At 34.6% G+C, this 15,480-nt stretch overlaps 1 protein-coding gene across 9 annotated transcripts in view; it reads left to right on the forward strand.

Annotated features, from left to right (window-relative positions):
* Window positions 1–15,480, forward strand: part of HDAC9 (histone deacetylase 9) — a 911,036-nt gene that overhangs the window by 756,416 nt on the left and 139,140 nt on the right. For all 9 annotated transcript variants that reach the window (XM_078059350.1, XM_078059344.1, XM_078059346.1 and 6 more), the window contains one exon: window positions 8,786–8,904. In XM_078059350.1, the coding sequence (XP_077915476.1) occupies window positions 8,786–8,904 (119 nt within the window). The remainder of the gene's footprint in view (window positions 1–8,785; window positions 8,905–15,480) is intronic.

The following is a 15,480-nucleotide window of genomic DNA, read 5'->3' on the forward strand; positions in this document are numbered from 1 at the left end:
GGGTGCCCCAAAACACATATTGACTTAAAAGGGCAAGGAAATTTATGACTATTCATAAGAAAAAATGGAGCAGGCACACTGAGCAAACATATATGTAACATACATCCCATGTTCACTTTGGGGTGACACTTAACATCAGAACAGGGCAAAATTCAGCTCTTTGACATCAGGAGGTTATCTTAGGACAAGGAGAAGGAGTTATGGTTATGCTCTGAGAGCTCTTATAAACTGGAAGGGGTTTGGGGTTCATTATCTTAGGTAAGGAATGCAGGGCCTAATTTGTTCATAAGCTGGAACCTTATCAGTTGACCTTGAGTCCAGGCTTCTACAGAGACACCTAGTGGATTTTTAGTGGGGTCTGCGCACAATAGCTGACTGGGGGAAACAGTTCTCTGAAACCCAAGCTCTAAATTTTCTGCCAGTTTCAACCTCATTAACCCTCATTAACCCTATGGGGCACAGTTTCAGTTCAGATCACCAAACAACAAGCTATACAGGCCCTTGTTCTCCTGTCCTTGCCAGGGCAAGGAAACTAATTCATAGCCTCATCTATTACTGAATATGGTACTCAGTCCCAACCATTCTAGTAAGCCTGACTAGAGAATCCAGGCAGCTGTGGAGCTCCTCTTATAGCCCTACTTGGGTAGGGAACCAAGCAGCAGTCTTACCCAGCTGCACTCAGCCAGTGGCAGACCTCCCCACCCCTATCCTTAGAGCTCAGAAAGTTGCCTTGCCCCAAAATAGACCATAATAGCAGACCCCAGCTGCCCAAGGACATTACCAGTTGACACACCCACAGACCCAAACTGAGCTCACTGGTGAAGAACTGTCTCTGCCAAAGCAAACCAGTAAAGTCTGAAAGAGGAGGATCATTACTCACATGTGCAGATACCAACATAAGCAATCAAGGCTCACAAAAAATCCAAGTAAATGTGATACTACCAAAGGAAACTTATAAAGCTCCAATAATTGTCTCTCTAAAGAAATGGAGATCTATGAAGTGCCAGACAGAGAATTCAGAATAATCCTTTTATGGAGGGTTAGTGAACTACAAGAAAACGCAGACAACTTCAAGAAATTAGGGAAACAATTCATGAACAAAATGAGAAGGTCAGCAAGGAGATAACCATCAAAAACAACAAGCAAATCCTAGAATTGAAAAACACAATAACTGAACTGAAAAATTCAAGAGAGAGTTTCAAAAGTAGACTCCACATTGCAGAAGAAAGAATAAGTGACCTGAAGAATAGGATATTGGAAATTGCCCAGAGGTGCAATAAAGAATGAAAAAAAATGAAGAAAGCCAATAAGAGTTATGGGACACAATGAAAAGAAACAATGTTCACATTATGGGAATTCGAGAAAGAAAAGAGAAAGTTAAGGGGACAGAACATATATTTAAAATAATAAAGGCTGAAAATGTTCCAAACCTGGGGAAAGAAGAGGACATCCAGATTCATGAGGCCCAAAGGACCCCAAATTGGTTGAACACAAATAGGGATAAACTGAAATATATCATAAGTAAACTGTCAAAAGTCAAAAACAAAGAGTTTTAAGAACAGCAAGAGAAAAGTTCCATACAAGAGAACCCCCATAAGATTATCAGTGGATTTTTCAAGAGAAACTTTTCAAGCCAGAAGAGAATGGGACAACATATTCAAAATATTGAAAGAAAGTAACTATCAACCAGGAATTCTATATCTGGTAAAGCTGTCATTCAGAAACAAAGGAGAGATAAAGATGTGTCTGAACAAACAAAAGCTAAGGGAGTTCATTACCATCAGAACTGCCTTACAAGAAATGTTTAAGGGAATTCTTTGAGTAGGAGTAAAAGAACATTAATTGACAACATAAAAACATTAAAAGGTAATATTACCTCATTGGCAATGGTAAATATATAGCCAAAGTTAGATTCTGCAATATGTTAATAGTGGCACACTCACAACCCTAGTTTAAAAGTTAAAGAAAAAAAGAACATAGTAAAAATAACCAAAACTACAATAATCTACTATTAGTTACACAATATATTAAAAAAAATGTAAATTGTAACAGCAATAACCTAAAATTGAGGGGGAAGAGAAATAGAAGTGTTAATTTTATTAAATCTATTGAAGTTAAGTTGTTATTGGTTTAAAATAGGATGTTAGAAGTTTAAGATATTTTATGTAAACCTCCTAGTAACTGCAAAGGAAAATCTTATAGTAATTGCACAAAAGAACACAATAAAGAAGTCAAAGCATACTGATACCAAAAGACATCAAAACACAGAAAAAGACAGCAGGATAAGAAACAAAGAACAGTGGATCTACAAAACAACCAGAAAACAATAAACAAAATGGCAATAGTATGCCTTATCAATAATTACTTTAAACATGGATGATACGTATGAAGGAGATTAAGAGATATAGACTTCCAGTTTTAAAATAAAAAAGTCATGGTGATGAAAAGCACACCATAGGGGATATAGTCAATAATACTGTAATACACTTATTGTGGTGAACATTTCCTAATGTATGTAATTGTTGAATCACTATGTTGTACACTTGAAACTAATTTAATATTCTATGTCAACTGTGCTTCAATTAAATTTTTTTATTTTAAAAAATAATTAAAGAGGGCGCCTGGGTGGCTCAGTTGGTTAAGCGACTGCCTTCGGCTCAGGTCATGATCCTGGAGTCCCGGGATCAAGTCCCACGTTGGCTCCTTGCTCAGCGGGGAGTCTGCTTCTCCCTCTGCCCTTCCCCCCTCTCATGCTCTCTCTCTAATAAATAAATAAATCTTAAAAAAAAATAATTAAACATAATGATTAAATTACCTAATTAAAATACATAGAATGGTTGAATAAAAAAAAAAGAAGAAAAAGATCCAGCAATATTCTGCCTAAAAGAGACTCATTTTAGCTTTAAAGACACACATAGACTGAGAGTGAAATAAAAGAAAAAGTATTTTAAGCAAATGGTAACCACAAAAAAGCAGGAGTAGTTATATGAGACAAAATAGACTTTAAACTGAAAATGGCAAAAAGAGACAAAGAAGGTCACTGTGTAATGATAAGGTGATCAGTACATCAAGAGGATAAAATAATTATAAATCTTTATGTGTCCATCATTAGATTACCTAAATATATAAATCACAAACTACCAGAGCTAAAAGGAGAAATAAATGGTAATTCAGTAATAGTTGAGGACTTTAAATACCCCACTCTTAACAATAGATAGATCATGCAGACAGAATCAATAGGGAAAGAGCAGACTTGAACAATGCTATAGACCAAATGGATGTAACAGATGTATACAGAACATCCTATCCAACAACAACAGAATACACATTCTTCTGAAGGCCACATGGAACATTTTCCAGGATAGACCATACATTAGACCACATATAAGTCAGCAAATTCAAGAAGATTAACATCATACCAAGTATCTTCTTTGACCACAATGGCATGAAACTAGAAATTAATAACAAGAAGGAACCTGGAAAATTCATGAACACATGGAAATTAAACAACACTGTCCTGAACAATGAGTGGATCAAAGAAGAAATTAATGGGGGAAATGAAAAGTTTTCTTCAGACAAATGAAAATGGAAACACAACGTATCAGGCTTTGCAGGATGCAGCACAAGCAGTTCTAAAGGAAATTTATAGCAATAAACATCTACATTAAGAAGCAAGAAAGATACCAGATAAGCCAACCTAACTCTATACCTTAAGGAACTAGAAAAAGAACAAACTTAGCCCAAAATTAGCAGAATGAAAGAAATAATAAAGATTGGAGAAGAAATAAATGAAATAGAGAACAAGGCAGAGGATCATAGGGGAAGGGAGGGAAAAATGAAACAAGACAAAACCAGAGAGGGAGACAAACATAAGAGACTCTTAATCTCAGGAAACAAACTGAGGGTTGCTGGAGTGGAGGTGGGTGGGAGGGATGGGGTGGCTGGGTGATGGACACTGGGGAGGGTATGTGCTATGGTGAGCACCGTGAATTGTGTTAAGACTGAAGAATCACAGACCTGGACCCCTGAAACAAATAATACATTATATGTTAATTAAAAAATAATAGAAAAGATTAACCAAAGTAAGAGTTGCTTCTTTGAAAAGATAAACAAAATTGACAAACATATAGCTAGACCAAGGAAAAAAGAGAAAAGACCCAAATCAATAAAATTATAAGTGCAAAAGGAGACATTAAAACTGACATCACAGGGGCGCCTGGGTGGCCCAGCCAGTTAAGCGTCCATCTTCATCTCAGGTCATGATCCCAGGGTCCTGTTCAGTAGGGAACCTGCTTCTCCCTCTCCTTCTGCCTGCTGCTCTCCCTGCTTGTGCTCCCTCTCTCAGTAAAATAAATAAATAAAATCCTTTTTTTAAAAAAAAAAAAAGATCTAATCAGTGAATTCAGTAAAGTTGCAAGATACAAAATTAACATACAAAAATCAGTACCATATTCTATACACTAACAATGAATTTTCTGAAAAAGAAATAAATCAATCCCATTTACAATAGTGACAAAAATAATAAAATACCATATATAGATTCAGTGCAATCTCTATCAAGATTCCAATGGCATTTTTTACAGAGATAGAAAAAACACACTCTAAAAAACAGAGAGAGAAAAACCACAAAAGACCCCAAAGAGTCAAAGAAATCATGAGAAAGAACAAAGCAGGAAGCATCAAACTTCCTGATTTCAAGCTATACTATAAAGCTATATTCATCAAAACAGTATGGTACTGGCGTGTGCACGCACACACACATGCACACACAGAAAAATAGAACAATGGGACAGAATGCAGAGCCCAGAAATAAGCCCAAGCATAAACAGTCAACTAATATTTGAGACAGAAGCCAAGAATACTCAGTGAAGAAAGAACAGTCTCTTCAATAAATGGTGCTGTGATAATTGGGTATTCACACATAAAATAATGAAACTGAACCCATATCTTATACTAGTTGCAAAATTAACTTGAAATGGATTAAAGACTTAAATTTAAGTCCTGAAACCATGAAACCTTGAGAAGAAAGCATAGGAATAAAGCTTCTTAACATGGGCCCTGGTAACAATTACTTGGTTATGATATCTGAAGTGCAAGCAACAAAATAAAAAGTAAGTAAGTGTGACTATGTCAAGCTAAAAAGATTCTGCACAGCAAAAGAAACCATCAACAAAATGAAAAAACCTATGGAATGGGAAAAAATATTTGCAAATCATATATCTGATAAGGGGTTAATATCCAAAATATATAAAGAACTCATACAACTCAATAGAAAAAAACACAACCCAATTTTTAAAAATGATCCCAAAGGACCTGAATAGACATTTTCTAAAGAAGATATACATAAGACCAACAGTTACATGAAATGATGCTCAAGATCACTAATCATTAGGGAAATGCAAATTAATACCACAGTGAGATATCACCTCGGGTCTGTTAGATGGCCATCATAAAAAAGGTAAGAGATGACAAATGTTGGCCTGGGTGTGGAGAAAACAGAAACTTTATGCACTATTGGTAGAATTGTATATTGGTGCAGCCACAATGGAAAACAGTATGGAGAATCCTCAGAAAATTAAATTGAGAACTATCCTATGATCTACCATTTCCACTTCTGAGAATATATCCTAAGGAAATGAAAACACTAACTGGAAAGGAATCTGCACCCTCATGTTCGTAGCAGCATTATTTATTATAGCCAGGACATAGAAACTACCCAAGTGTTCATTGTGGATGAATGGATAAAGAAACTGCGGTGTGTAGATATAGTGGAATATTACTTGGCCATAAAAAAGAGGAAATCCTACCATTTTCAACAGCATGGATGGACCTTAAAGGTGTTATGCTAAATGAGTGAAATAAGTCAGACAAAGAAAGACAAATACTGTATGATTTCACTTATATATGGAATCTAAAAAACAAAACGAAAAAAAAAGACAAACTCAGAAAAAGAAATCAGACTTGTGGTTATCAGAGGCAGATTGTGAGGGCAAGGGGAATTGGAGAAAGGTGATCAAAGGTACAAACTAATAGAAGATAAGTAGTAGGAATGTAATGTATAACATGATAACTGTAGCTAACACTGCTGTATGATATATTGGGAAATATTATGAAAGTTAATCCTAAGAATTCTTATCATGGGAATTCTTTTTTCTTTTTCCTTTTATTTTATCTAGATGAAAAGGATGTTGGCTGAACCTATTGTGGTAATCATTTCACAATACATATAAGTCAAACCACTATGCTAGACACCTTAACTAATACAGTGCTCTATGTCAATTATTTCTCAATGAGACTGGGAAAAAAGAAAAAAAAATCCCTTAGAATTTTCTTTGTATGTTGACTTCCTAAACGGGTTCTTTAATTGTCCTATCGAGTGTTGTCAACTTTCCATGTCTCTGTTTTGTGTTGTACTTTATGAGAGAACTTGTCAACTTTATCTTTTAAACAGTCTATTCTATGTTTTGTTTGTTGTTTCTTCTTTTAATAGCACCCACTTTTCATTTTCCAAATGTACTATTTTATATCTTTGAGGGTAATCCTAATTTTGGTAATTGTAGTGTCTTCCCTGAATTTTCTCTGGTTTTCTGAGTTCCCTTGTTTGTATGTTAGCTTTGTTATCTTTTATCCTAGAAATTTTCTTCAAATAGTCCTTCATATTTGAGAAAAGGGCACTGAGAAGATAAGTGGGAACTCTGTATGGTGAGTGGGGCTTTTGAGTGGTACATTCACTATGGGAAGACTGAGGAAAAAACCTGACTGTTGGTCTGAGTGACTCACAAGTGTCATTCTCTCTAGGTATTTTCTCTTTGGTCCATTTGTTTCTCCAGGAAAAGAGAAAAGTCAGCTTGCTTTTTGTAGCTTCCTCTCTGCAGACACTTAGACTTCTGTTTTAATTTTCCCCTCTGTAGATTGTCTCCATGTTTGTCATATTTTCAAATTGGCAATCCTTGTCTCCTTTATTATCTTTGTCCTTCAAAAATATATACATATATGTTTAATATCCATATGTAGATAGAAGCCCGTATGGAGAAGATAGTGAGCTGTGCCTTGAAGGATGTTTACCCTTCAATCAATCTTACAAGTGTAGACTAATGATGGAGAAAAGAGGAGGAGGGGGGAGAAATTTTCCAAAGAGAGGGAAAGGAGATGGAAAATTGGTTACTATGATGCATGTGATTGGATGACAACTTGGTTCAGTCATCTACCTCCATATTTTCCTAAGAGTATTGTTTGTTTTCAAAAGGAATACATAGTATTAATCATACTAAATAGATGGAGTTCCTTGATAAAACAGTCTCGATTCCTTGAGACAATTTAGTCCAATATATAATATCCCAGATACATATATCACATGGTATTTCACTCATATGAAAAGTAGTGAATTGGTAATATATAATACTTTTATGAAAATTATCATGTAAGTGTTGGTATTAATTGGGAAGGAAAAGGATTCAAGATATCTCTCCTGATAATGTAGCTGTATTAGAGATTCTTAATTTTATTGAAGAATAAAATAATGAAACTGTACATAGTAAACAAAATTAGGTTTTCACTTAATTTCACTGGTGGGCTAATTCAGATATGAGTGGCTTTCCAATTGTTAAAAAGACTACCGTGGAAGTCATTTACATGTACATTTATGAGTTTGAAGTATTGAGATTTTATACTTTTATAACAGTAGTGGAGTTATGAAAAACATTTCATTCATTTATGAGTTTCAAATAAGTATTTTTTGTTTTATAACTTCAACAACTTCTTGTTTAAATTTTTAAGTGTAGAACTAATATGTGGTTTTTCACTTTAAAAATTTAAGAAATTAGCAAACATAAAAAAATGAAAAGAACTTAATTTTGTCACTACTTAAGGATAGCAATTTTAATATTTAGTTCAGTTATTTCTCTTAAACACACAACAGAGACCTTACCACTTTTTAAATTTGCTATTGTGTGCAGTTTCCCCATCTTATTAAATAGTTCTTGGAAATTTGAATGTTAATATTGGCACATTGGTCTCGAAGCCTACCTTAATTTTTTAAATTTTATTTTACAAAGCCCAGTAGCATCCATTAGTCATTTTCTTTCAAATCCAGCACTGAGGAAAAAGGGGTTGGGGTGACCTGAGAAGGCTGAAGAGGTAAATGCTGAAGTGTCTGAGTGGGGCCAGCAGGGGTTGCTGTCATGGATGAGGCTGCCACATTCCTGGTGTCTCTGACCTTGGACTCACTTAACATTATAGTCTGGATTCTATTAAAGGAATTTTGTGTTTTTCCTTTGCGGGATTTACCCCCTACCATGACAAATATTTAAAAATGTTTTTTTTTTTTTAAGTTAGAAAAGCAACTTTTTCTCAAAAGAAATTTATAGTTCAAATTTACACCAAGTTCTCACTAACTGGAGCAAGCCAGGTTTTCACTAAAGCTTCGACTTTCCTCTGTAAAACATTAGTCACTCCCTTGGAAGAAGCACTGTTTTATAGGCAGTGGGATAAAACAGCCACAGATGTGCATGTAATATGATGGGCTTTAGAATGTACCTGCAAAGCATTTTTTTTTTAATTTAGAGGGAAAAAAGGATGAAAGAAAAAAGACTGAATTGGGATGCTAAAATAACAGTGATTCACTATTAAGGAAATGATAAGTTTTGATCCATTCAAATAGTGTTTTCTTTTCCCCTTTTCTTTATTCTTGGGAAGTTCTTGAGGATGTGCCAAGTCATTTTCATTGCACAATTTTTAAAGGTATTCACCATTCCCATGTGTAACTGGTTGCCTTTTTACTGTGCAGGACTGTAGTGACGCCTGTGGCCAAAGAGTTTGATCCAGACATGGTCCTAGTTTCTGCTGGATTTGATGCATTAGAAGGCCATGCCCCTCCTCTGGGGGGGTACAAAGTGACAGCAAAATGTGAGTATATCTTTTAGAAATTTATGATATGCTAAGACGTAATAACATCTTTTAGGTCTTTAAAATAGATAGCACCTTTTACATGTGTCTAGTAAACTTAGGTAAGACTTTTGAAAATAATTCAGATCGTATTTATTGCTTTGTCAGATTCATCTCTCTGTAGATGTTTGCCCTTAAGAAAAACAAAGTTAAATTGTTTCCTTTGGTAGAGTTGATGGGGCATTTCAGAACCTTTATGTTTTTCAGGAGTCTCGTTTTGCTATTTAAAAGCAGAAGTGATAGGACTTCTGTTTAAAATATGTTAAATGACATCAGAGGTCATGAGTCTAGAAAAGCTCCTGGGCTTTTTGAAAAGAGAATGGAGGTCACTGTTTTTATTCCATTGTACATGTGGTAAAAAATAGCTCTTTCCTAATAATGCTATGGTCTTCTAGTTTGAATACAGAATGTAGTTCCCCTTGCTCAGAGGCTCTGTACGTTCCTATGGACAGTGCTCAGGTTCTCTACTGGTCTTCTGTTGTGTTGCAAAGGTTAACTTTTTGGCTGTGTTCCTTAGCAACTAGACACCAGATGAACAAATGAATTTTGTGTTATACTGCATTTGAATAATGTGACCTAATGGAATCTAGCTAGAAAGAGGCTTTCTTCAAGAATAATTCCCATGCTGAGTATGAAAATAAGGCATATGTATCATCCATGCATACAAATGTATGCTGGTACTCTGGATATATATAAAAAAGAAGAAGGAAAAAAGCAAAATTGCACAAAAGATCCACTATTGTATATTTTAGTGGGGGTTGGAAACAAATCAAAACAACCCAAATAGTTTTAAGTGAGAGAGATGAGTTTAGAGCAAGTGTGTTTTATTAATTTGAAAAGAACCAAAGAACCAGCATCATGCCAACCTTTGTTTTTAGTTGGCTTCTCATGTGAGAGTTTTCTGCACTCTAATTGTTCCAGTAACATTGTTAGGTAGTAACTATTTTTAACTTCTATTATTTACCCAGGGTTTTTGGTGCCTTGTTGTCTATTGAAAACATATTGAAAGAGGCAACTCCACAAACACAAACAAACATAATAATTCACAAGTTTGTAAAATTGAATAGAGAGGTGTTTGGTTTTATCAAATGTCTTTATGATCCCTTTTCTTTCTTCATGGAATTCCACTCAAATGGAAGTCTATCTTCCCACTGCAGATAAACCTCATTAGCATCAAGACTGGTGAAGAGTTTAGTCTAAATAAAGAAAAAAAAAAGACCTTGTACTCCAAGTTGATATACACCCAAACAATGGAAAACACATGGAGCAAAGACAGATATCTAGAAAAGGTGTTCCTTTCCATTAAATATAAGAATCCCCCTCGGGAAGGAGGAATGTCTGTATTTGGGTCTTTTTTCCTGCCAAGGGGGCAAATTGTAATGAGTCTACTTCTCAGAACTAACTGGAAGGGACTAATCTTTTTGTTTGCTTGTTTGTTCATTTTTTTAAATTATGTTAATCACCTTTTTTGCCAAGTGGAGTTCAAATATCAAATGTTATCTTGGAAGGTAGAATAGAACGTAGTAATAGTGTGGTTTCTTTTAGTCATAGACCTAAGATACATGGTTTCTACTCCTTTTAGCTTCAATACAATGCACCAAGACCTTTATTACGTTGTGTTTCTTTATCCATTTGGGGGGAAGCTCTTCATTGCTCAAGATAAGTTTGTCTATAATCTCTCCAACTCCTCACCCCTCCTTATCTGTTTTCCCTTCTTGTGTCTTTTCTACTCAACAGACCATGTTTCCTTAGAAGGTGACTTGTTTCCTAAGAAAAATAGACAGACATAAATTTTAACTGATTTAATAATTGGCCCTTTCTTGAGTACCTACAGGTTAGGGAAAAGATATGAGATGAAGAAAGGAAATCTTAGAGCTCAAGAGATTATAGTAGAGACTACCCAAAACAGTTCACATATTGCATAGATGAGAAAACTAGTTTATTTTACCATCTGAAATAATTGGAGTTAAAATAAAAGTACTTATTCTGAATTTGTATTTAGATAAAATTGCATGAGGTTTTCACTGGATTTTTTCCACTAAAGAGAAAAATGTTTCATAAAATGCTTGAGAACAGAGTACTTGGATGCATACTGCAGAGGCCATTTTGGTGCCCTAGACCCTTAACTCCCCAAGCACAGTCTGTGATAGACACTGACTAGTCCCATGATACTTAAATGAAAAACCACAGAGCATCATATCTGGGCAACTGTTTGTATATATCATCTCATGCAGGCCTGAGTTTGCCAACCATATTTTCTAGAGATGCTGCCATAACTGGGTAGAGGTTAGGATTACCAGACAGCTGTATAGTTATTCCCCAAATAGCTCACCCCTGGGTCTCTTTGTTCTTTTTCTAACCACGTGGCAGATGCATTTATGTTGCTTTGGTCTATAAGTTCTCAACAGGCAATTAATATTGGGCCTTCACTGTCCTATGCCAGGGGTCATCCTCCATTTCAGAGGAGTCTCAAAATGAGGCTGGAAATGGTCTAAAACCTACAGTAAAAAAATAGGTAGAAATTACAGAAACAAATTCATAACCTAATGTTTTCCCATTTCATCTAAAGTCACCCTTGCTCCAAGTAGAATGTCCAAGGATTTTAGAGAGTGGTTTTGAAGATACTGTGTCAGAGATGCTAAAATTTTACTGTCTTAGCACATTGAATAAATCTTTTAAAATAATTCTGTTTAATAGCCCTAAAAGTAAAAGATAAATTAAGTCAAAACAACTAGTGTTTTCATTTTGATTTGTATTTAGGTATCTAATTAGTTACCTGATTTTTTTTAAAGAATTGTTTGATGCTATGACAAAAATTTCAGTGCAAACATAGAGTTGGTTTAAATTAAAGTTGATTCTTGGCTAGTACTATTTTTCTTCCTCTCTTCTCTCATTTCTTTACGTATTAATTATTCTCTACAACAAAAATATTCATATTTGGGCTGAAGTTTTAAATAAATTGTCTGAATTAGTTATTTAAAATCTATCCTGTTTTTTCAATTAACCACCAGGATTAAGGCCCACACTGAAAGGAATAAGTATCTTTATGTCCTACCCTAAACACTACATCAAACTTTGCCATGAAGTTATCAGTGTATGTTTTTAAAATACTCTCATTCAGATCTAAATATCTTCAGGTTATAGTTTAAGAAGGTTGGCATGACAGTTAAGTGCCATGTTCCAACAATAAAATTAAACAAAATTGATTCATCATATTGCAGCACCCCCTGGGTTTACAGTGTTGTCAACATTAAAAAAAGAGTTTCTTCAGTTCAAATTAATTTGCAGAAAAATATGTTTTCTTCCTTTTCAACACTTTTATATGTTCTCTCCTTTCATTGGCTTCACATAGTAAACTATGTGCAAATTTCTTTTATCGTATGAATAATAATTTTCCTTTCTTTGCAATAATTCAAAAGTCATTGTGAGATGATAGCTGTGTCTGATTAAAAAAAAATATGATCTTTTTTTGAACAGAGAGTATATTTGTAGTCTTTGAGATAGTAACTATTTCCCTCAGCAGATAAATAAATGTTATTTTGACAAGTAAAGAACAACCATTAGTTGGCAGAAAAAATCAAATAATGTATCTTAGTCTTGAATTACCATCTTCTTTTTGATAAAATGTTTTATCCTTTTTAGTGATCCTCTTTTATCCCACTGTGACAGGGAGAGAGCACTGTTTTGAGGCAGATACCTGTATAAATGAATTCGTACTTAGCTTTAAGTTTTTCCTGAGGAAGTACAAAAATTCCTTGATTAGTCAGTCCTCCAAAAATAAGTCTCTAAGAAGTTGAGTGTTAAACCAGTCAACAAATAAGTGCCACAAATAAACTTGTTAAGTATATGAGGTTATGTTGGTCTACTTCATCAGCTTATGATGGATGTATGTGCTTCCTCCCTCTGTATAGAGAGTGTATGACTCAAAATGTCTTCTGTCTGCACATTTTATTTGTCCACAGAGTTGAAGGCAGACAGAGCCAGAATTAATTACATTTTGGTGAAGTTGGCTTTTTTTTCTTTTTCTCTCACTGATGATTCTAATCCTATCTTAATATGTCCGTGGTTATCCTCTGTCTCTAATTTTCTCCCCTAGAAAGAACTTGATCACATTCACTTGTATGTTTTATTACCTAATTATATACTTTTTTAAAGTGAGTGTATTTCAGCTAATGTGATAGTTCTTTTTGACAGTTGAATCTTTTATTATTTATCTGTAATTATGGAATCAATGCTTTATCTTCTCCTGATAGAATTTTAGGCCATAGCAAACAGGCATGGAGAAAAGAAATGTCTGGAAGAAATTTACCAAATACCATTTCATGAAGGACCAACCTCAAGCTTGAACTGTTTCAGTTATTTTAGGTTAGGGTGGGAACTGGGGGAATATTATACACAATTGATTACCCAAAGTATCTTCCCATCCAGCTACCATCAGATTAACTTCTCTTATACATTTCTGTGCTGTGTCCTCAGAAACTAGACCACTGCCTGGCACATTTTCTGAATAACTTATTTTTTTTAAATGAGTAAAGCTAGATGAACCCATTGTCTTTTAAGCAAGTCAGATGCTTTCTTCCATATATTTGATGCTACTTGAATTGGATTTCATGATTATTTTTTTTTTGTAATTACTATCCCCCCATCACTGCCACTTCTTTCCAAGGCTTACACAGCATATTCATATCTCCTGTAATATTTTAATGAACACAAACCTGTGTTTCTGACAATGGTCACTTGTGCAACATTTCCCTTTAATAGAAATAGTATTGAAAAGAATATAAATATTAAAGGGGGAGTCATGGTTTCCTTGTAGCAATGGGCCTTGGACAAAAACACTGAGTTCCCGCTAGAACCTAGATGGTAAGATAACTCATTTCATTTCTGTTCAGAAAAGCAGGACAGTGGGAGAGTGAATCCTTTAAATAATAAACTTGAAATAAAGATGAAAATTTAAAGAGTACAGAATAGCTCATTTTGGTGTCAGAAGATCTGTGTTCAAGTCTCAACTTTGTCCCTCACTAATTTTGTAATCAAATTAGTTTCCTAATCAGAAAAAAAATGTGAGAGAGTAGGGAGATAAAAATTATACCTGCAACATAAGGAATAAGTCATTAGACATTGTGAGTTAAAAGTTTTGAATTTTATTGTTAATATCATTTCAACAATTCTAAACATTTAACAAAGGTCTTAGATGATGTATTTGAACACAAAATTTACAACACAAATATTGTAACTTGTTGGAAAATGTTTGAGATTCTTATTTGAACAAAATGGAAAGAGGATAGCCAGAAGTCCTAGGAAGCTGTGCAAGATTCTAGATAAATAGTAGTGGATGGTCCCTTCAATTAAAAGTCAGGTTGGTGGGGCGCCTGGGTGGCTCAGTCGTTGAGCGTCTGCCTTTGGCTTGGGTCATGGTCCCAGGGTCCTGGGATCGAGCCCCACATCGGGCTCCCTGCTCGGCGGGAAGCCTGCTTCTCCCTCCCCCACTCCCCCTGCTTGTGTTCCCTCTCTCACTGTATCTCTCTATGTCAAATAAATAAAATCTTAAAAAAAAAAAAAAGTCAGTTTGGTAAGGTAAGTCCCAACATCTTATTTCTATATCCATATACATTCCTTTATTCTAATAAATTTGGGGTTAATTGGAATAAATGGCAAACTTTTAAAAGAAAATAACACATTATTTTGTGATGAGGATAACTTGGGTTCTACCTGCCTGAAGTCTGTGCAGTTTGTTTTGGTATATTGAGGTGTGCTTTGATTGTGACATTATTAATACACTGATCCAGAATAAGGTATCCAGTGATGCATTTTTAGCAACTGAACTATCTGAAATACAGTGGAAAATCAGAAAATAAACAGCACTTCTGAAATGCAAAAATAGATGCAGAAATCCCATTTATAAATATATAGACCCACCTTCTTGTTTCTTACTAAGATTTATGCTTAATTTTTTACATACATAATTAGTGTACTTGATTGTCTAATTTTAAAACCTGCAGAAGATTTAAGGAACTGTTTGGTAGCAGAGGTAGATGAATGGATGGTAGGCATATTTCTGTCTCTGAAGTTCTTAAATTTGGGTCCATAGACCTCCCAGGAGTCCATGGATAGAATTCATGGGGCTCATGAGCTTGGATGAAAAAAATTACATAACTATTTTTTAGTAAAACAATTACTTGCCCCTTTATTTGCCCCTTATTAGCTGTATGAATATAAGAAGGTATTTCTTTTCATTATAAATATAGGAAACAAACCATAACAACACCAATAGAAATGATAGCTGTTTTCATATCACTTTATTGTTGTGTAGATAGTTCCAATGATCAATTACTCTCATCATTACTTTGAAGTGATAGTATATATCAGACCTCCTGCTCAATTAGTTATTTGATGCATTAATATAGAATTACATGTATTATACCATGACTTTCCCCCATATTTTGGTAGTTACTTTCAATATAGTAGTTTCCTTTGTTACTGTGTATTTATTTTATGTATTTAAAAACATTCTGAGAAGGGATCCATAGGCTCTAC

Source organism: Halichoerus grypus, chromosome 12, assembly GCF_964656455.1.
Source record: "Halichoerus grypus chromosome 12, mHalGry1.hap1.1, whole genome shotgun sequence".
Classification (NCBI taxonomy): domain Eukaryota; kingdom Metazoa; phylum Chordata; class Mammalia; order Carnivora; family Phocidae; genus Halichoerus; species Halichoerus grypus.